The sequence below is a fragment of the Henckelia pumila genome, chromosome 3 (assembly GCF_033568475.1).
Source record: "Henckelia pumila isolate YLH828 chromosome 3, ASM3356847v2, whole genome shotgun sequence".
NCBI classification, from domain to species: domain Eukaryota; kingdom Viridiplantae; phylum Streptophyta; class Magnoliopsida; order Lamiales; family Gesneriaceae; genus Henckelia; species Henckelia pumila.
This window is the reverse complement of record NC_133122.1, coordinates 55,391,053-55,415,144: the sequence shown is the minus strand read 5'-3', so window position 1 is coordinate 55,415,144 and position 24,092 is coordinate 55,391,053. Positions and strand designations below refer to the sequence as shown.

The window sequence follows — 24,092 nt, the reverse complement described above, 5'->3', positions numbered from 1 at the left end:
TATATATAATATAACAATTCAAGACCAATAAAATATACTGCAAGAATAATCACATCATATACGGTTATTCCACTAATTAATCTAGGTAATAATATTGGCTCTTGTGAGACAGATGTGAATCCCCACTTAGCATTGTTTTGTCCAATTGTGTAAAAGCAACCCCTTGTTGTCCTTTTCTCCATTTTCATTCAGCTTTGACCAACCATTTTATAAATAAATTATTGAAGGAACTGTTCTCAAGTCCCATCAATTCTTAATTATGTTCAATTTCAATTCTTAATAAGAATTTATTATTATTATTATTATTATTATAACTTGAACTTGAATGAATAAGGAGGAGTTAATTCTTAGATTTTATATATATTTTAAAATAATGATTACCCAAATATTCCCACCAACTCATCACAACCTTTTATTAATAACACATGATTAAATCTTTGTCTCCCCCTTCCTCCAATCAAACACACTCTTGCACAGATTTATCAAATCACTCTCTTCCCCCTTCGTCTCCACATAGCCCATTTTCTTTTCTGGTAACATTTGAAGTTGAAAGATTCTACCAGTGTTCATGGATGCGTACGAGGCAACCAAAACAGTGATGTCAAGGATCCAAACTTTGGATCCGGATAATGCTTCGAAAATCATGGGTTATATACTGTTACAAGACCAAGGCGAGATGGAGATGATAAGATTAGCCTTCGGCCCTGAAGCCCTTTTGGCATCTTATATGAACCAAGCAAAATCCGTTTTGAGGCTGCCTTCAAATAACTCTTCTTTGGAGTCTCTGTCAAACCCCATTCGGCCAAGCAATACTACATTTCCTCAAACTTCACCGCGAATCTTGATACCCAACAATGGCTTCCAGTTTCCCAACCCTTGTTCACCTGCTGGAGTTTTTCCTAGAAGCAGTCCGAGGCCTATTTCTTATGCTGCCGTGCTTAATGGCTCTAACAGTACTCTGGCTAGTAATAGCTCAACTTCACCAAGTTCGCATTTTTACGGTAATAATGACTTTGGCGATGAGTTGTTGAGTAGTGGTGGGGGTTTGGTGAACCCTCAGGTTCAAGATCAGTTGCCTTTTGTTGATGAATCTTTGGGGGAACCAATAATGAGTCCAAGTGGGGGAAGTGATTCTCTGGTTTTCCCTTACTCCGAGGATTTGAACAGCATTTCATCACCTCTCTTCCAGCCATTTCACAGGAGGAGTTGCTCAGTAAATGATGCTGCTTTTCTCTCCAATCTTGAAGACGGAGGTGGGGGCTGTGGGTTTGTGTGGAGGCCGTGCGTGTATTTTGCGAGAGGGTTTTGCAAGAACGGAAGTACCTGCAAATTCTTGCATAGTGAAATGGGTGATGGTGATGTGGAATCTCCAAGCAAGAATAACTCAGCGTTCGATGAATTGTTGAGAGTGCAGGCCCTTCAACAGCAAAGGCTTGCTTTCATGGCTTCCGGAGGTCATCATCCTTTTGCTTATAACAAGTGCATGACCCTTACGAATGAAAATCGGAGGTAAGCTTTTGTAGAACTGCCAAGTTCTTTTGACAGTCGACAGGTTGTAAGCTTGATCCCGCTCTCAGGATTTCCCAAGTCACGGAGTCTTTTTAACCCTTTATCATAAGAGCCTCACTGTTTTTGGTAGCGTGAAATCGTTACATCTTAATGTCGAAAGAAATGCTGGGATTTCTTAGTTTTACATGACTTTTTGTTTGTTTGTTTGTTTGTTTCGTGTCATTGTTTGAGCAATTTTCATCCATGTTTGCATCTTCATTAATGGAGCCAACACTTTACATCCACTGTCACTGCATTGATGATGGCATCTGAATTCCATTAATTTAATCAGAGTCGAAATTTCAGGAATGATTTTTCGCCATTGGGATTTTATTGTGGTGGGAGTTCAAGCTCCCGGCAAATTTACTTGACGTTTCCATCTGATAGTACCTTTAAGGAAGAGGATGTTTCTGGTTATTTTAAGTAAGTTTTGTCTGTTAAGTGATGATCGATAATTTATTTTAAACCTTTTTTGTTAGAATGAGCTTTGATTATGCTTCCTTTATCCCGTGTTTGTAATTGTAGTACTTTTGGACCAGTGCAAGATGTTAGGATCCCATATCAGCAGAAGCGGATGTTCGGATTTGTCACATTTGTCTACCCAGAAACTGTTAAACTCATACTGGCTAAAGGAAACCCACATTTTGTATGTGATTCTCGTGTTCTTGTCAAACCTTACAAGGAGAAAGGAAAAATCTTGGACAAGTAAGGGGCACTCTATTCATTATTAGTTGGTTTTTCAGATTTGTTGCTACCAATTGCTATTGTTCAACCATTTGCAGGAAGTTACAACATGAACAAATCGAGGGAGTGGATTATTCGGTTTGTTTGAGCCCTTCTGAAATTGATTCTAGAGGACAATTGGATATCCCCTTCGGTACTGATTCATGACCAGCCGTTGTTTTCTGGCCCAGCAGAGTATTTTTTAATCTGAACCTCCTTTGTTATTTTCCTGCAGGGTCTAGAATGTTATTTGGGGCACAAGAGTTGATGCTTAGGAGAAAATTGGAGCAGGAAGCTGAATTAATACAGCATGCCATTGAACTTCAAGGCAGGAGGTTGATGAATCTACGACTGATGGACCTGAAAAACCATCACCTTAGCCATCCGTTTCTGCCAAGAATGCCTAGTGGTTACCCCCATTGCTCTCCAAGGCAATCTCAGTTGCCAACGAATCAAAATCTTTCCAGTTTTTCTGATAACATCAATCCAGATGTTTCGAAAGGTTAGCTTGGAGATATTTAAGCCTTTTTTGTCATTTAAGCATTTTGTTGATGTCTTAAAATCTTCATGATATCAATGGTTCTGAAGGTTAAACGTTAAGGTTGAATCCATTATGATGGAGTTTCCTTGTTTTTTCCACGGACTGAAGGTGTCCAAGAATTAGCTAAATCAACAACTTTTGCAGCTAAGGATGATCAAAAGTTGGCATTGGAGGAAATTGAATCTTCTACCAACGACAAAATTAGCATTGACCACAAGCAAGAACATGTAAACGGAGATGAATCAGGTCTTCCTGAAAGGTATTCAAATTATGTTAACGGGAACTTTGGAACATGGTTATGCATGAAGCAGAAAAATAGACATGTCTATCGTGCTAAGCATTTTTCTTGTCTTTGTCTTGAAACCAGCTTGGATGACATCCTTCCTGATCTATTCTCTTCTCCTACAAAATTATCAATGGAAGGAAAATCTATTTTATGCAATGTTTCTACTCAAGGGGGCAATAACATACATGTCGATACATTCTCTAACGGTGTCCCTCTCGTGCCTATCAGTTCTACTCTCAGCATGGCTTCTTTTAAGTCGTGTCACTTTCAAATGCCTAGGTATTATACTTTTCGTTTTCTTGTTCTATGTTGCACATCCCTGGTTTCACCATTTCAAAGCAAACTAGGTTTGTAATGTTAATGGACTACTAGGTTTTCCTCGGGGCAAGAAGCCATTGAAATGTAGGAGCTAGAGTTGTTTTGTGGCTAGCAAGAAAGGATTCGCTAACTGGGTAAGATCACTTCCTTCCTTTCATTATGTTTGATGCTAAATGTTTCTACACCCGTTCCGGCAATATACGAGTTGAGCATGAATAATTAACGTTGGATCATTGAGACCTATCCAAATGATCCAATGACAACCCATGTGCATCACCAAGGAGAATTCAGTTTTAGTCCTGTAGTTATTCTCCAACAAATCAATTTAAGTTTTTCTTTTCTCTATACGATCTAATTTTCCTGCTAAAAATCTATTGAGTTGGGTAAAATTCAGCAAGATTTCTTCAATGTAACAGTCTGATTAAAATTGATAAATGATCTCTTATACTTCATATCAAAGTTATATTGCATCTTCTGCATAGTTAATAAGCATAAGAGTAAATCATGGAATGGTTTTTCAATTTACTAAACTTCAGTTATATATATATATATGAGTTCTTTTATGGTGCCCAACACTGTATGTCCACTTCATGCCCACCATGTACAAGTCAACTCATCTATTGTACCGGTCAACTCATCTATTGTACATGGTGGACATGAAGTAGGCATATAGTGTTGGGCACCATAAAAGAACTCTATATGTATATATATATTCGGTGCTGTTATTATGCATGATTATTTGACTAATGATTCTGCAGTGACGCCCCAAATCACTAAATTCTGGAGTAAAAATGTTTTTTATTTTTGTTGTTGTTTAAAATGTTCATATATATGTTTGATGTTGGCTGATGCAGAAAGTTTGAGTAGCATATATAGAAGAAAGTAAAAAGTCCTCTAGCTGTATAGCCAAACAGAAGAAAAAGATCTGTGAGGAAGATTTCCTCAAGATTATGGTCATCATCAATACCATACTACTTCAAGCTTACATTATGCATTGGATGAACTAAGTTATTGGAGTGGGGCCGGGCCTCTCTTTATGTTTAATTCGTACGCTCTCTGAACTTTGTAGTTGTGTGCTGGACCACATACAGCCATAGCATATAAATATTACATTATCAAACAAAAGTCAGTAATAGTAACTAATAACTATCAAATTAAGCGTGCAACTTTATATCTATATATATTTTTGTCTACCTTTTAGTTTATTGTCCATGTATGTAGATTCTTAAAATATTCGTCGAACCTTGGCTAAAAATAAATCGTCAAACCTGAAGCTGTGATGTAACTTGTGGAGAGTGATTTTGATGCTTAAAGTGTGAGATATACCGAGATGAAACCATGGATGTATGGGACTCTTTTGTCTGATTTAGCGAGTTGTTTTCTTTTTTCAAGCGAGACATGAAGTCGAGGAGGGCCCCTGATTCACATGGGACAGCTGACACCATTTCAATCAAATTATGAAAATGGGTTTCGGTCTTTGCGAGATACGCGCGCACACACACACACACACTATTTCGCTTTCGCTCTCACATTAAATTAAAATAAATATCTACATGGTTTTTGAATCTGCCACACCTACTAATTTATAAGGCAGCTTCTATGCTACACCGGGTGTTTTTCACCCGGTGCAGCATCTACCTTTCATGGGGCATGGGGCCCACAAAAATTTGTGATTTTTGTGGGCCCCATGCCCCATGAAGGACCAAGATCCACCGGGTGAAGAACATGCGGTGGAGCATTGAAGCTCCCAATTTATAATCATATTTTGATATACTTGAAAAAAAGAGCACGATATCAGGTTGTTTTTAGTCAATTCAATCAAATATCATATTAATAATTGAATATTTACATTTCTTAAATAATATTCAATTAAATTTATTTATACTTGGTCAAATATAAAATAAAAAGTTAAATTAATTATTATTGGGTTATCTACAATATAATACGATGAAACGATATTTTATTATCGAAAAATTTTATACAACTACACATACCTTATAATTTACTCGTTTTTTTAATCAAACTTTATTAAATTATTGCAGTATATTTGTAAACAAACGAATACTAAAAAATAAATAATAAATCAAACCAAGGAAAACATTTAACAATAGTAATCTTATATATTTAACATTATGAACTTTTCATTAGTATTTTAATTTATGTCAATGGTGTTATTATATATAATACAACGTATGAGTGAATAAATCATAAAACCAAAAGACGAATGTTTTTTAATAATCAATTTATATGTAATATGGTGAGCATATATAGAAAATCATATATACATTTAAATGATTTTTTAAACAACTTAAATCATAATATATAATTGTTTCAATTAATTGACTCAATAATTATATACATCATATGGTAAGGAGATATGTGAAAAATTAATTTGAAAAAACTGTAATATTGGTCATGTATGTTTGTCACTTTGTGATTTCGATCATCTATGTTTTCATATTTTAGTTTTAGTCCTGCATGTTCCTATTTATAACAATTCCAGTCATTTTTCTTCGAAAATATTTACGTGACACTATACACGTCAACTTTACATCAGCACTGCATTGGAGCCACATCAACACCACATCGAAAAAAAAAACTATAATTGCCAAAATAAAATAAAGATGGCGGACTAAAACTGAAAATATAGAGGACCAAAATTGCAAAGTGACAAACTTACTAGACCAAAAAATCTATTTTCTCATTTACACTAACTTTTTCAATCCAATTTAAAGATAATTTCAAGTTATGAACTTATAACCATATAGAGACATGAGTAATAATTAATCTCTATAACTTTAAAGTGATTATTAGTAAATTATCGATATTACATTTGATACATAAATTTTTTAATTGGTAAAAAAAAAATCAAACAAAACACTTTTTTAAAATGATAAAATTTTGAATGAGGGTATAATAAAATTTAATATGACATAATTAAACTTAGCATCTTAATTAACAATTACTAAGAATTTATCATTAAATCATTATTTTTTAACAAATTTTATTAAACTAATGTAGTATATTTGTAAACAAACTAACACTTAAAAAAATAAATAATAAATTAAATCAAGTGAAATATTTATGAGTAGAAAAAATATATATTTAACTCTATTTACTTTCAATATCACTTTAATCTATGTCATTGGTTTTATTATATATAATATAACATATGAGTGAATAAATTATAAAACGAAAAGATCAACTCTATCTAAAAGTTAATTTATGTGTAATATGGTGAGGAGATATTATAAGAAAAAATCATTAATATAATTAAAATTTTATTTTACTTAAATCCTAATAATAATTTCAATCATTAATGACCATTTAATTATATACATAACATGACAACGAGATATGAGGAAAACTAAATCATTTTTACCTTAATATTTTCCATCTACTTTAAATACTATCAATAATATCAAGTTATAGACTAATAATTATATAGATATATGAGTAGTAATGAAATTTTTATAAGTGTAAATATCATATTGCATTTATAAAGTTAGTTATATGTTATTACAATATAAGTGCAATCAAAGAATAAATTATTTTCATATAGTTTTTTTTTAATTAAAAGTACATTGTGTCAAATCGTCTCTTATTTAATTATAAAAATTCACCTTCAATGAATTGTTTTGAATTTTTTTTTATGAATTTAAGAAAACAAAATTTAAAACACATGAGTATCAAAGTGGGCCATTTTTATAAAAAAAAAATTCTAATAGAAAAATATAATTTGGTTACAACATATTTATAAAAAAATTTAAAAACAATGATACGTCAAAATTGAATAGATATATAAGAAAATTTGAAAACAATATACGTCAAAATTAAATAGATATTTGATAATTAAAATACATTAGAGATATAACATGTTATTGAAACATAATTCTTAGGAAAATCTAACAACAATTAACATAAAAATGATTAGATGTTGGAAAATAAAAATATGTATTCATTAAAATTATTAAGATAATATATATTTATTTTATTATAACTATAAAAGTGTAAATATAATGACTAAGTTTTTCACTGTGTATTTTATATTTTGCCTTTAGATTGAGTATTCTTTCAATTAATTGTATGAAGTTCTAAATAATATTTTAAAAATCTAAAAATTGATATATAAAGTGAATATATGTTTGATAAATAAAAAAATATTTTCACTGAAGTTATTAAAAAAAAATCATGTATATTTAATAATATCTTTAAAAGTGTGAATAGGAAGAAAAAATTTCATTAGAGAAATAACTTTTTGCTGATAAATAATTACATAAACATTTAGTGGAAAATAAGTGAAAAAATTAAGGATAAATATAATATAAAATTCATGGATAATTTGGAATTAAAAAATTAAATGTTATAAATTATATTCATCAAAATAAATAAATCAAAGATAATTATGAAAAAAAAAGAAAAAATTTCAATTTCGGTCCATGAATTTTTGCACATTATGATTTTAGTGCTATATTTTCAAAGGGGAGTGTTATTTACACTGCAAAAAGTGTTAATAACACTCCACCTTACCTAATCAATTTAATATTAGACAAAATTATCTTTATCATATCTTTCCTTATATAATAAAATTTTGATTTACATTAAAAAATCATACACAATTTTGTTTTAACTACTACAGTATTAATATTTTAGAAATTTTGTTGCATACTTTATCAGATATCATTAAAATATAAAATTATAAAAATATTTTATTTTGATGTTAAAATTTAATATTATTTTTATTTTATCCTAAATTTTAGAACGATATAAGAATGGTTATCTGAGTTTTTCAAAACGATATATATAATATAATATAATATAATATAATATAATATAATATAATATAATATAATATAATATAATATAATATAATATGTTGGATGTAAAAAATTTGATTTACTAAAATTTTATTAAATTTTTATTTACCAAAATTTATTAAAATTTGATATAACAAACAAAATAGTTTAAGATTTAAGACTAAAATTTAAATTTCTATGTTATTTTTACCTTTTATTTTGTAATATATTTTCTCGTGAATAAAAACATAATTTTTATAATATAAAAATATTATTTAAACTCAGTTCTTATATTGTAAATAAAACTAAATATTAAAATTAATTTTTGTTTATTTTGGTTTGTGCTAATATACAAATATATTAACTATAAATTTATAAAAATGTTTTATTTTAAAATAAATTTTTTTATTAAGTTATATATCTTTTATAAGATATTATAATTATTTTAAAATTTTAAGTTATAATTTAAAAAATTAAGGAGATAGGTTATACTCAATAAAAAACTAAAACAAAAAAATAAACTATCATTTTTTTAAAAAATTAAAAGAAAATATAAAGACAACTTCATGTTTTCAAACTTGGGCATTCATCCCCTTATTCGTATGTGTTTTCATGAGTGTTTATGTTCAAATTTGAAAACAAATGGACTTCAGTTATAGAGGGTTTTCAGCGTCGAAATGTATAATACATGACAATGATAATTATTGATCGAAGAGAGCATCATCTTTAGATATTATTAGAAATATAATACATCTCAAAGTATTGTGTATACATTATTGATCATTAATTAATTAACTAATTAGGACAAATAATGGAGTAAAAAAAAACTCTTGTGATTGTGTTTTTGGTTTTATAAATTAACATCATATTGAATTTATAAAGTTAACTCTATATAGTATATACTATTGTTGCATAAGTGCAATCAATGAATAAAATATTTTGATATAATTTATTTATTATTAAAATTATTAACCTCATTCCGCAGTACTATAATAAAAAAATAACTAATAAATCATTTAAAACTTTTTAACAAAAATTTACACTACTACAAAATTTGTGTTTAAATTATATATATATATATTATTATTATTATTATTATTATTATTAAGAATAAATTTCACATTTAATATAATAATAAAAACACACTATATTAGAAAAACATAAAAATACTATGCTAATTTTTTAACCCATCAAACACAATATTTTAATTTGTTTTAAAAAAAATTGAATTTGTAAAGTTTTAAATTTTTTTATAAGAAAATTTGTAAAGTTAACTCTCTATATACTATTGTAATATAATTAAGTACAATCAATGAATAAACTATATATATAGAGAGTATCACCATATATATATATATATATATATATATATATATATATATATATATATATATATATATATATATATGCAGTCATGATCCACTGCACACTAGTGTGCAGAAATTTTGTGTGCACTGCGGGATGTTCGCGCGAACATCTAAAAAAAAATCAGATGTTCGCGAGAACATCTCAGATGTTCACGCGAACATCACAGGGTACACACAAAATTCATGCACACTGGTGTGCAGGGAAACAAGATTATATATATATATATGTATATATGTATGTATATATTAAGAATAAGTTTCAAAATTAATATAATAATAAAAGCACACTATATTAGAAAGAAAAAAATACTATCCTATTTTTTTAACCCATCAAACATAATATTTTAATATTTTATTTTCAAAACATCACATTGAATTTGTAAAGTTAACTCTTTATGCTATTGTAATATAAGTGCAATCAATTAATAAATTCAAAACATCACATTGACTTTGGAAAACTAACTTTCTATACTATTGTAATATAAGTGCAATCAATTAATAAACTATTTTGATATATTATTAAAATTATTAAATTTATTTCTCACTATCACAATAAAAATAACTAATATTTTTGTAGCAATATCTATACTTATAAAAAATTTGCGTCAAACATATATATGAAAAATTAAAATATTTAACAATGTATAAAAAAATTGTGGCCAAATATTGTTTGTGGAATTTTATATTATATATATATATATATATTATACATTGTCTACCAATAATTAAATTTTAGATTATAATGGATTATAAATGAAAATTTTAATACAGCTTCATTACTCATGATGCAATAAATTTTCCTTAAAGTTTGACTAAAATTTTAATCCATTTTTTGCCCTTGTTTTTTACATCATTTTTCCATAATTGTTCATACATGTTTTTTTGATCCAAAGACAATTTGAGGGCAAAGTTATAAATTCACAATGAAAAAACTTTGTCCATCATTCATACTTTTATAGTATTTGTTTTCAAAAATATTGAATTTGTAAAGTTTTAAATTTTTTTATAATAAAATTTGTAAAGTTAACTCTCTATACTATTGTAATATAATTAAGTACAATCAATGAATAATTCTCTTGGTTGTTATCAGGAATTGATTTCATTAGAAGCTCAATTTTCTCATCCAAGAAACTCAAAGAATTAATGTGAGTTTCTGAAAATTTCTGGTTGATCTCTGACCATTTATGTAGTAACTCGTAACCAAATGAAGTAATTAAGGAGTAATTAATAATAAGTAAGCAAATTAAGCCAGGACAGATCGGAAGGCCCGAGAAGGGGATCGGAGGATCCGAAGACGTTCGGACGATCCGAAGTGAGGATCGGACACTCCGAACGTGATCGGACGGTTCGTCAGCAGGAGCGGATGGTCCGATTAGGGCTTGAGCTTACGTCATCAAATACGTCAGCAAAGTGACGTCATTGCTTACATGTTGATGGGACTTAGGACACCCCGATGTCGGGATCGGATGCTTCGATCGTGTTCGGAGGCTCCAAACGGGGTTCGGACGGTCCGAACGTCATCTATAAATAGAGAAGCAGAAATTCATTTCTAGGCGCACTGAATCCCTCTATTCTCTTATTTCTTTAGCCTTCTAACTTAGATCTAGGATATTTTAGGCGTCCTATTGGGAATCCGGAAGTACCGGAGTGATCCAGGCGTCGTAGCGGAGCTGTGGCCTAGTTTTGAGGCAAGCGACAGCAAATGGCTAACGACGGACGCAGGTATAACTTTGGATTTCTAAAAATATTTAGGAGTATAGAATAACTTAATTAAGGCTTTTAGAGCTTAAATAGTGATGCATGAGTCTTTGCATTGTAGACGCAGTAGTGTGGACTTGTAGGCGTGGGATCTAGACCAGTGGTGCTAGGTGTTGGCCTGCAGTGTTAAATGTACGTAATTACTGATCGAAATAGCCGACATGATATATATGCTTATATGTTACATGAGTATGTGCTCTATGTTTTACCATGTTTTACTACTTTAACACGCGCATGTTTTTACACTAGACTGCATCGGGTATGATGTAAGTCATGACAATTTCCATCGGTGATGAGTTACTCTTTATGGATTCGTGTCTCGGGAGGCTCAGCCCCTGGTTTTGCTATCACTAGGAGCGACCACGACAGTGGAGTAAACACTATAGTTGATAAGGGAATATACGAGTACCCCGCGGAGTCTCTCTCTTAGCACGGTACTATGTATTCATTGAAGCCCTAAGTAGACTGTTTTACCTAGTATTTTAAAGTCATTTGATTGATGCATATTAGTTTATATATCATTGCTTTCGTATTGGGCGTTGTCGATCACGCCCCTGTGTTGGTATTTTTGAGATACCTTGTGGCGGGGCAGGTTTGAGGCTGGACGGTCCAGGTGACTCGCAGCAGGATTGAGGTTGTTACCTGTTGCAGCGAGAGTTTAGTGGTAGGGCTTGTTATCCTAATTCTTTCGATTTGGTTGTATAAGAGTATTATACACTTTTGCTATCATCGGTTGTATTACGTCGATTGGATTTATTGTATTTTAAATTATCCATTCTTTACGCTTTAAATATTTATTGCATGCGCTAATTAACTCTGATTAGGTAGTAGATCCGGGTATGGTCGCTACATTTATTGGTATTAGAGCGCATTGCAACTGGAAATTAGTAAAACGAATTAATACATTCTCTGTTATTAATTGACAGATGGCAGATTACGACGAGAGCCATGATAGTGGAGGTGATGGTCGTTGGGACGGCGAAGATGTTCGCTGACATCGTCGTGGACACCGTGAGGATCGTAGGCGAGTCAGTATGCATAGATTTATGCAAGTGAGCTCTAAGCCATTAGCATAAGGCGAGACCCCAAAGGTGCTGAGGACTGGCTAGAGAGGATGGAGCATTGTTTCAGAGAGCTCCATTTCACAGATGAGGAAAAGATGGAGACTCTTGGTCTCTTGCTAGAGGGATGAGCAACGAAGTGGTGGAGATCTATTTCCGCACCTTTTGTAGCAGCGAGAGGAGCAGCTACTTGGACTGACTTTCGTACTGCTTTCTAGAGATTGTATTTTCCTCCAGCTCTTCTTCATGCTAAAGCTAGTGAGTTGCTTGGAGTGCGTCTGGGGACGATGACTATTAAGGAGTATCAACAGAAGTTCTTTGATCTTATACCTTATTGTACGCATATTGCTGAGAGTTCTGTGGCCATGCATGATCATTTCCTTCAGGGTATGAACCCTGAGATTCATCAGATGGTTGATGTTGGGAGTGGCATGACCTATGAGGGTTTGGTGACCATTATCATCAAGCCGAGGACAGTCTTCGGAGAAACAGGTCTATGATTTCTTCCGCATCCAGACCGACTAGTTCTTTGGGTCCGAGACCGCAACCTTTCAAGAATCAGGGAGGCGGTTCTTCTTCTTCTTTTGGATTTGGTGGAGTTCAGTGTTTCGGTAGCCAGGGGATGAGCTGGTGTTGTCAGTGTAGGCGTAAGAATCCACCAGGCCTGTGTCCTCGATCGACTGGAGCGTGTTTTCAATGTGGACAGGAGGGGCACATGAAGAGAGATTGTCCTACTCTTACGGGATGAGCTAGTGGTTTTGGAGGATCACAGGAGTCAGTACAGCAGCCGCATCAGCAGTATCAGCAGCAGCCCTCTCAGCAGCAGCGCCAGCAGTCGCATCCATCGTAGCGACAGACTTCTTCTCGAGGTCATTCTTCCTTATGGTCACGTGTTCAGGGACAGTTCTTTGCACTGAACCAGGTGCAGGCGGAGACAGACAGTGATCGGATGATTGCAGGTACATGTGTTTTATGTGGTTTTCCTACATATGTCTTGATTGATACGGGTGCATCACACTCATTCATATCGGTACGTTTTTCTAAGAAGTATAGATTGTCGTTTATTCCTTTATACGTGTTGTTAGTGGTCTCTACTCCAATGGGTAGCGAGGTCTTAGCTAAGCTTCTAGTGGTTGGTTGCTCTTTGGATTTCAAGGGGTATCAGCTTAGTGCTAACCTAATGATCCTAGGTATGGATGATTTTGACTATATTATTGGGATTGATCTCCTGACTACCTACAGAGCCATAGTTGATTGCTATCAGAGGTTTGTTCAGTTTCGTCCCGAGGATGGCGAGACATGGTATTTCTATGGTGAGGGAGTGCGACTGTGGGGACCTCGGGTGCTAATCAAATCTTATAGGGCGATGAATAACTAAAAATAGTTAATCTACAATACCGAACAATCGGCGACACAAAAACTCGTCGCAAAAAGAAACAACAAATTTTATTTTATTTTTAACCAAGGTGGCTTGCTCGAGCGAGCCTCACTCTCGCTCGAGCGAGAACCTATCGGGTCAAGGACCCTCTTGGCTCGCTCGAGCGAGCTCAGGCTGCGCTCGAGCGAGCTGGGTTCTGCCCGAAATGTTGAAATTTGACTTTTTGCTGTCCAATGGAGGTTTTTGATGCATAACTTCTTCCAACTAAACCATATATGTACAAGAGAAGATGATAACATCAAAAACACAACCCAACATGTATATATAATCTTTTTCAAGCTACAAAATAATAGACATGCTATCTCACAAACATACTATGAAAGCTAACAAGTACTTTGACAACAACATACAAAGTTCTTGTATCCTTTCTAACATGTTTAACCAACTCAAAGTACAAGTTGTTCTGCTAAAACCCGAGTCCTCACATGCTAAGACTCTCTCTTTCGAGCTATCCCTATCGCTTCTGACCAGCTCCTACCCCACCTACTGCCATGCATACATACAAAACAAAGAAATAGCCGGATACCTCCGGTGAGAATAAAATCCCAGTATAAACAACATAAAACGCGAGATAATAACCGTGAATACAATGCATATGTCAAAAGAGGCTATCAATCTGATATCAATAAGATATTGGTTCTTGGGATCCCGAGGAAATAAAATCTTCAACGAACACCAACTCACCCAATCAAGGTGAAGTCAAATACTTTATTTCCTCTGACTTTGGTGCAACTATAGCGAGTCTTCTGGCTCTGGAAGTAAGTCTACATTCTGTGCCACTCAACTACAGCCCTCCAAACGTCATATGCACTCTAGGCTTTTCAACCCATTGTGCTTGTCAGGCTGGAGTTCAAGATGAATGCAACATAATCTGTATGCATTAAAGACTATAAACTATCTTGAACATATAAGCACATAAGCACACAAAGCATCAAAGTCATCTAAATCACATAGAATACAAACTCAAACAAGTATGTGATTAACAAGGGAATACTCGAAACAATAGCTATTTTGAGTGTTCTATCCCATCTGGATTAGCTGTCATTTATACCTTTCAATGTCGAGTCTGACAATGCTTCAAATCTAAAAACATAACATGATGAACATATATTAAAATCTGCTCAAGTCATGGCTACTTGCTCAATGCAACAACTTCAAACCTTCTTCAAATCCTTCTCGGTTCGAATCGGAGATCTCGAGTTTGGCAACTTCGATATAAAGCTGAGAAATGACATGTAGAGTGACTAACAAAATCAGATGCAACTCAAACCATGCTTCTTTCAATCAACAATATCAAAGTCTTGACATTTTGCGAATCGACGGCGTAACGGCTAAACACCGGCAATCCAAACGATATTCACATCAATCTACCAAGCCATACCAACCATAATCTCTATCATATCAGCTCAATAACATAAAAATCAGTAACATTCAGATATGGTAGTGTTCGAATTCTGCTTCCTAAAATCATAAGAAATCCAATCGACAGTCTTTTTCCGAACCGTCTGCGAATACATAATCGGTACAGCTCATATATGCATATATCTTAAAATCATGAAATTCCATCTTCAACATAAAAATAAAGTCTGAGAAAAGTGAATGAAACTTGTACCAAAATGAAGCTCTCGGAGCGGTGATCGCAGATATATATTTATCTCGAATTTCTGACGACCGGATCACAAATTATCGGAGTTTGATCTGAAAATGGCGTGAGCACTTGTTTCTGGTTTCTTCTCCTTCTATTCTGAACATACACGTGAGAATGATAGCAATTAGGTGGACATTTAGATAAATATTGCATATTTGCACTTTAGTCCCTGCACTTTTGGATATTTGCAATTCAGTCCCCGAAAAAGAGATTTAATTCAATTTCAATCCTTATTCATTTAAGAATATTAGAATTTAATTCTAAACTCTAAATATTTCCAAATTAAATATTCTCGAATTAAAATTAAATAATCCCGGGCCTTACATTTCTCCCCCACTAAGGCATGAGTTCGTCCTCGAAATCATAAGCAAGCTATATAAACAATATGTATACGCATAAGATAATGAAATAACGGAAAACAGAATAAGAACTCACATCAATGAAACAACTCTGAAAATCTCTGTCTCATATCTGACTCAGTCTCCCAAGTCGCTTCTTCAGTGCCATGTCGACTCCACTGAACTTTGACCAACTGAATCGTCTTGTTTCTGAGCTGTTTGTCTTTAAAATCAAGAATCTGAATAGGCTGCTCAAAATAACTGAGAGTCTCGTCCAGTTCAGTTTTATCAGACTGAAGAATATGGAAAGAATCAGGCTGATACTTCCGTAGCATAGAGACATGAAATACATCATGAATACCAGACAAAGATGGAGGAAGAGCGAGTCGATAAGCAAGATCGCCTATCTTCTCGATAATCTCATACGGACCGATAAAACGTGGAGATAACTTCCCTCTCTTGCCAAATCTGACTGTACCTCTAAACGGAGAAATCTTCAAGAAAACTCTGTCTCTCTGATCAAAAGATAGAGGTCGTCGTCTGATATTTGCATACTTTGCTTGTTTGTCCTGATTTGTTTTCATTCTTTTCTGTACAAGCTTTACCTTTTCAGTCATTTCTCTGATCATATCTGGCCCAACATCTGGTACATCTGAGATATCATCCCAATACAACGGTGATCTACATTTTTTTCCGTACAGTGCTTCAAAAGGAGCCATCTCAATGCTAGTCTGATAGCTGTTATTATAAGAAAATTCTGCAAGTGGTAATGAATCTTGCCAACTAGTACCAAAATCTAGTACTACAGCTCTCAACATATCCTCAAGTGTCTGGATAGTCCGCTCTGACTGTCCGTCTGTTTGAGTATGATATGTTGTACTCAGATGCAATTGAGTACCAAGAGCTTGTTGCAAGCTATGCCAAAAGTGTGATGTAAATCTAGGGTCTCGATCTGACACAATAGATTTAGGCACACCATATAATCTTATCACTTCTCTGACGTAGATCTCTGCCATCTGATCATGTCTGTATGTCATTCTGTACGGAATGAAACATGCTGATTTCGTCAAACGATCAATAATCACCCAAATGGCATCGCACCCTCTGGATGAACGTGGTAGCTGTGTAACGAAATCCATGGAAATGTGATCCCATTTCCATTCTGGAACTGATAAACTCTGCAATAGACCACCTGGCTTCTTTCATTCAGCTTTAACCTGTTGGCAATTCAAACATCTAGATACAAATTCAGTCACATCTGACTTCATCTGTTTCCACCCATACTGCATTTTCAAATCATTATACATTTCTCTGCCACCAGGATGAATATTGAATCGACTGCTGTGAGCCTCTTTCAATATCTGTTGTTTCAAATCTGACACATCTGGAACAACCAATCTGTTATTCACATATAACACATTATCAGCACTGACCTGATATTCAGATTGATGTCCAGATCTGACCATATCAATCGAATTCTGAATAGTCTGGTTCACTTTCTGTGCTTCTTTGATCCTCATCAAAAGTTCTGGTTCAGCTTTCATAGCACAAACTCGGATAGACTGTATATCTGTGTCAAATACTAATCCAAAAATACAACAATCTTCCACCAAATGAGACACACCTATTGTAGATAAGGATAATGAACATACCTTTCTACTCAAGGCATCTGCAGCTGCATTGGATTTTCCTGGATAATATTTGATCTCGCAATCGAAATCTTTCAGTAAATCAAGTCATCTACGCTGTCTCATATTCAATTCTGATTGCGAAAATAGATATTTCAAACTTTTATGATCAGAAAAGATTTCAAACTTCTCACCATAAAGATAATGTCGCCATATCTTCAATGCAAAGACAATAGCGGCAAGCTCCAAATCATGGATAGGATACCGAGTCTCGTGTGGCTTCAACTGTCTCGAAGCGTAAGCGATAACATGACCTCACTGCATAATCACACAACCCAGACCCCTGTGAGAAGCATCACAATATACAACAAAATCACCCGTACCTGATGGAATCGTCAAGACAGGTGCACTGGTAAGCCTCTTCTTTAATTCCAAGAAACTTGTTTCACACGCTTCAGTCCAGACATACAACTTATTTTTTTGAGTCAATTGCGTAATAGGCTTCGCAATTCTGGAAAAATATCTGATAAAGCGTCTATAATAACCTGCCAAGCCCATAAAATTTCGTATTTCTGGCACTGATGTAGGTCTCGGCCAATTCAGTACAGCCTCTACCTTGCTTGGATCCACTGAAATCCCATCACCTGAAATAATATGCCCAAGAAACACAACTTTCTGCAACCAAAACTCACATTTCGATAACTTGGCATATAATTTCTCAGTTCTCAAAGTCTGTAAGATGATTCTGAGATGTTCAGCATGATCATGCACATTCTTGGAATATATCAAGATATCATCAATAAAAATAATGACAAAGTCATCCAAGTATTTCTGAAATACCCTATTCATCAATCCCATAAATACTGCAGGAGCATTGGTTAAACCAAAAGGCATGACAATAAATTCATAATGTCCATACCTTGTTCTAAAAGCAGTTTTAGGGATATCTTCATCTCGTACCCTCAGCTGATGATATCCAGATCGCAAATCAATCTTAGAATAGATAGATGAACCCTGTAGCTGATCAAACAAATCATCTATTCTAGGCAGTGGATATTTTTTCTTTATGTTTACCTTGTTCAATTGCCGATAATCTATACACAACCGCATTGAGCCATCTTTCTTTCATACAAATAGTACCGGAGTTCCCCAAGGTGAAACGCTCGGCCTAATGTACCCCTTGGCCAATAAATCTTCCAGCTGATCCTTCAACTCCTTCAATTCAATAGGTGCCATTCTGTAAGGAGCTTTGGATATTGGTTGCGTACCTGGCATTAACTCAATACTGAAATCTATTTCTCGGACTGGAGGTAAACCAGGAATTACATTGGGAAATACATCAGCAAATTCATGCACCACTGGAATATCTTTCACTGTTGGACTGGATTTCAATACATCAACTGCATAAATCAGAAATCCTTCTGCACCTCTCTGCAATAAACGGGTCATAGATAACACAGATATCAAAGGGATCTTAGCTCGAGAACCCTTACCATAGAATTTCCATTCAGATGCCATGTCTGGTCTAAATCTGTCCACTTTATGGAAACAATCTACAGTCGCCCTGTACTTGGTTAACATGTCTATACCGATAATGCATTCGAAATCTGATAATCCAAGTACTATGCAATCCAAATCTATCACATTCCCGTCATATTGTAGTGCACAGTTTCGAATCAGTCTAATAGAAACAATACCTTCACCCAAAGGTGAAGAAATAGCAACAACAGTAGGCAATGGCTCAGACGATAAGGAATGCATCATAACAAATTTTTCAGTTATGAATGTATGTGATGCACCTGTATCTATCAAAACATAGGCAGGATAACCAAAGATAAAGCAGTTACCTGCTATAACATCATCAGGTGCTGCTTGTGCCTGTTCCTCCGTCAATGCAAACACTCGTGCCTGTTGCCTAGGAGGTTGAGTCATAGTCTGGCTTCCTCCTGCTCTAGTCTGTTGCTGAGGCTGAAATGAATGCACTGATTGTCTTTCTACCTGAGGTGCTGGTCGAGAAAAACTTTCACCAATAGCTCGTTGAGGACATACCTTGGCATAGTGACCTGGTTGACGACAAATATTACAATTACCTAACACACCTCTGCACTGATCAATAGCATGTCGTCCACCACACTTGCCACAAAACACTCTTGACTCACCAGTTCTCTGCCCTGTACCAAACTGTCTCTGTCCACTAGAACTGGAAGAACTACTGCATGTCTTCTTAAACTGTTTACCTTTAGGCCTGAATCTAGAATCCTTTCTGCCACTGCTTCCTCCCTCAAATCTGGGAGATGGTTGCTGAAACTGTGGCGGATTCTGTGGAACTGATGCTGATACAAGCTGTGGAGATGGCTGTGGAAGAAATGGTGCTCCTCTTTGTCGCAATAAACCTGCTTCTGCTCCCTTAGCTTTATTCAGTGCATCAGCAAAGGTATTAGGTCGTCCACTGTTCACCAAAGTAAATACATCTGGATTGAGGCCATTAATAAACTGGTCTGCCATGGCTTCATCAGTCGCTGCTATATGTGGAGCAAACTTCAAAAGACTTGAAAATTTGGCCACATATTTTTTGATATTCAAGTTGCCTTGCCTCAGATTGGAAAATTCAGCACCCTTATCCTTCCTGTAGGAGACTGGAAAGAAACGTTGATAGAATTCAGTTTTAAAGACAGTCCAGGTGATAGTCGTACCTCGATGTTCTAACGATTTCTTTGTAGTAATCCACCAACTTTTGGCAACTTCATGAAGTTGATGTATTAACTAATCTGATACGACAGTCATCTGAATAATCAAGTGACTCAAACAACTTTCTATGTCTTCTAACCAATTTTCACAATCAACTGAATTTTTTGTTCCTTTCAATTTTGGCGGTTTGAACGATTGAAATCGTTTCAACAGTGTCTCCATCGGAGTAGCAGTAGCATCCATAGAATCAGCATATGTACTACCCTGTGCATTCTGAGGTTCAGCAACTGGCGGTGGTACTAATGCTGGTTCGGCTTGGGGAACCACTAATGGATTTCTAGTAGCCAGTGCTTTACGGGGAGGCATATCTGATTGTCAAACATATTAGTGCATAAACAATATCATATTCAACAATTTATTCCATCCTTCTCTGATAAGCATTCTCATGCGTTCTCATAAGAATTCAGGTTCTGACTGAGGATAATCTAGAATACAATTGTATATATAGCATGTAGTATAGCAAAGAAAGCACATAATCATGCAATCATGTAAATCTTGCAATATAAAGCATGCTAGCATATACTGCACATAATCAAATACCACATGTAATCTCATGCAATATTCAACAATCAGACAGACTCAATCTACCCCGCTCATCAACTTCTATCTGAAGCCAGAAACTTATGCTCTGATACCACCTGTTGTGGGGACCTAGGGTGCTAATCAAATCTTATAGGGCGATGAATAACTAAAAATAGTTAATCTACAATACCGGACAATCGGCGACACAAAACCTCATCGCAAAAAGAAACAAATTTTTTTTTTAACCAAGGTGGCTCGCTCGAGCGAGCCTCACTCTCGCTCGAGCGAGAACCTCTCGGGTCAAGGACCCTCTTGGCTCGCTCGAGCGAGCTCAGGCTGCGCTCAAGCGAGCTGGGTTCTGCCCGAAATGCTGAAATCTGACTTTTTGCTGTCCAATGTAGGTTTTTGACGCATAACTTCTTCCAACTAAACCATATATGTACAAGAGAAGATGATAACATCAAAAACACAACTCAACATGTATATATAATCTTTTTCAAGCTACAAAATAATAGACATGCTATCTCACAAACATACTATGAAAGCTAACAAGTACTTTGACAACAACATACAAAGTTCTTGTATCCTTTCTAATATGTTTAACCAACTCAAAGTACAAGTTTTTCTGCTAAAACCCGAGTCCTCACATGCTAAGACTCTCTCTTTCGAGCTATCCCTGTCGCTTCTGACCAGCTCCTGCCCCACCTATTTCCATGCACACATACAAAACAAAGCAATAGCCGGATACCTCCGATGAGAATAAAATCCCAGTATAAAAAACATAAAGCGCGAGATAATAACCGTGAATGCAATGCATATGTCAAAAGAGGCTATCAATCTGATATCAATAAGATATTGGTTCTTGGGATCCTGAGGAAATAAAATCTTCAGCGAACACCAACTCACACAATCGAGGTGAAGTCAAATACTTTATTTCCTCTGACTTTGGTGCAACTATAGCGAGTCTTCTGGCTCTGGAAGTAAATCTACATTCCGTGCCACTCAACTACAGCCCTCCAAACGTCATATGCACTCTAGGCTTTTCAACCCTCTGTGCTTGTCAGGCTGGAGTTCAAGATGAATGCAACATAATCTGTATGCATTAAAGACTATAAACTATATTGAACATATAAGCACATAAGCACACAAAGCATCAAAGTCATCTAAATCACATAGAATACAAACTCAAACAAGTATGTGATTAACAAGGGAATACTCGAAACAATAGCTATTTCGAGTGTTCTATCCTCTGGATTAGCTGTCATTTATACCTTTCAATGTCGAGTCTGACAATGCTTCAAATCTGAAAACATAACATGATGAACATATATTAAAATCTGCTCAAGTCATGTCTACTTGCTCAATGCAACAACTTCAAACCTTCTTCAAATCCTTCTCGGTTCGAATCGGAGATCTCGAGTTTGGCAACTTAGATATAAAGATGAGAAATGACATGTAGAGTGACTAACAAAATCAGATGCAACTCAAACCATGCTTCTTTCAATCAACAATATCAAAGTCCTGACATTTTGCGAATCGACGGCGTAACGGCTAAACACCGGCAATCCAAACGATATTCACTGAAAGAGTGGGTGCCCGGTGAGCCAACTTGTGGCTAAGGGCTTTGATGACTCTTTGTATAAACAATCTTTTGTTTAATATAATTTACACTTTTATTAATGGCAATGACTTTATCTTTCTTCATATTGTTATATTGTGATATACTATTGTTGTTTTGATAAAGACCTTGAATATACTATAGTGTATGTAAGATGTGGTAGCACATGGAGATGGCTATCATGAAACACATCTTATAGTCACTGTATATTCTAAACTGTTCCTAGTCGATTGAGCCGTCCGATAATAAGGATAAGGATCGCTCGAGTTTGAGACTAGCATTTGCGATGCAGAGTACCACGTTTCATTGGTAAGGAACATAGAGATGTTCGAAGCATGCAAATGGATATTCATATGATGAATGATCGAACTACCCTATCCGGACTTTCCAAGTGGTTATCACTTATCGAGTGGATAAAGTCCGCGGTTTTGGTTGTACACCATTAGTCCTTACTACTTGAAACATCATTGAGACTCTATATGCTAGTACTGTACTTTGACTCGTTTACCGACTCTATTGGGGTCATCAGGTGTCGGGATTGGGTACAGTTACAACACATATAGGAGTCGATGCTTTGTTGTCAAGGATTCACCACATACTTGCGAGTGTGGATATCCTATGCGATCTGAGGAGATATTAGTGTGACGAATCTCTGGCCAGAGTACATGATGTGTTTTAAGAAATGGTTTCTTAGTAGCACATGCGATGTCACTATTTGATCTTCAAGATGCGTTGCATAGTTATCGAATCTCGAACGACTCTCGATTTACCAATGGTTGTTGATTCGATCGGGATATATGGATGAAGGGACCGTACTGTACGCTAACCAAAATCTATTGGTTCTTGCAGGCACTATCAGTGATACCTAGGGAATCATGGGGCGATGTTGCTAGGTGCTCTTACCATGATTCGATGGGCAAGTCGGAAATTGTTGTTCCGAGTCACAAGGAGTTGTGAGCCCACGGCTAGCTGTATCCCTGAACCATTGAGGGTCACACAGAGTAATGGATTTTTAATCCCCGTTGAGATAGTTAAATTTAAAGAGTTAAATTTAATGAACAAAGAAGTGGGACTTCTTATTTAAGAGTAGAGGAGTAAGATTTCCTAAAATGACATAGGGATGGGCATTTTTGGAAATCACTGAATTCGGATTCAGAAAAATTTATCTTGACTTTAAAATATGCAGAAATGGTTTCTGTGAACATTGGTAAAATCGGTTTATCAATCTGAGTCACGATGAATTTTATATTAATTTTTGAACATGCGGGCTTTGCTTGTCAGGCTTGAACTTATAACTAATGGGCCCTAAGCTGTTAGCAGCCCACATTATAAATAAGTTATTGCAGTACAGAAATTACACAACAGAGGCATAATTTTCTAAATTAACTAGGGTTTTGAGACCTAGTGGCCGCCGGCCCCCCTCTCCCCTCTCTGCTCGAAAAACCCAGCCTGTGAATTTTGAATTTACAGTCTGGTTTAACGGATCAAATTCGTTAATTCTCTTCGTAGAAACTTCTGATAGATTTTCTAGTGCAATCTATCAGAGGGATTAAATCTCTGTTCGTGGACCTGATTGAAGAACAGTTCGTCCATCAGTTCCAGGGATATACAACAAGAGCAGAGCAATCTGTTGGTGTCCATAATCTCGATTCGAGATTGGAGGTAAAAATTTATAATTGTTATTTAATTTTTACACACACAATTTAATCGTAAAGTTTTGATACCCATTATGGAATCGTTCCATACAAAAATTT

At 35.0% G+C, this 24,092-nt stretch overlaps 1 protein-coding gene across 3 annotated transcripts; it reads left to right on the top strand.

Annotated features, from left to right (window-relative positions):
• Positions 1-436: 436 nt before the first annotated feature.
• Positions 437-4,616, top strand: LOC140887213 (zinc finger CCCH domain-containing protein 53-like). Of its 3 annotated transcripts, none has more exons than XM_073294316.1 (9): positions 437-1,509; positions 1,855-1,971; positions 2,074-2,253; positions 2,331-2,425; positions 2,507-2,773; positions 2,957-3,071; positions 3,180-3,377; positions 3,471-3,550; positions 4,271-4,616. In XM_073294316.1, the coding sequence occupies exons 1-8, from the start codon at positions 569-571 to the stop codon at positions 3,502-3,504; spliced, it is 1,947 nt and encodes a 648-aa protein (XP_073150417.1). In that variant the 5' UTR covers positions 437-568; the 3' UTR covers positions 3,505-3,550; positions 4,271-4,616. The 3 variants fall into 3 exon arrangements, with proteins under 3 accessions (XP_073150417.1, XP_073150415.1, XP_073150418.1); XM_073294314.1 differs by having other exon boundaries at positions 2,921-3,071; XM_073294317.1 differs by lacking the exons at positions 3,180-3,377; positions 3,471-3,550; positions 4,271-4,616 and having other exon boundaries at positions 2,860-2,986.
• The last annotated feature ends 19,476 nt before the right edge of the window (positions 4,617-24,092 follow it).

Excerpts from the sequence above, each read along its gene's own strand:
- LOC140887213 (XM_073294314.1), top strand. The coding sequence starts at position 569 with ATGGATGCGTACGAGGCAACCAAAACAGTGATGTCAAGGATCCAAACT. Across the intron at positions 1,972-2,073 it reads GATGTTTCTGGTTATTTTAA|TACTTTTGGACCAGTGCAAG; the intron begins GTAAGTTTTGTC and ends TTGTAATTGTAG. Across the intron at positions 2,774-2,920 it reads CAATCCAGATGTTTCGAAAG|GTGTCCAAGAATTAGCTAAA; the intron begins GTTAGCTTGGAG and ends CACGGACTGAAG.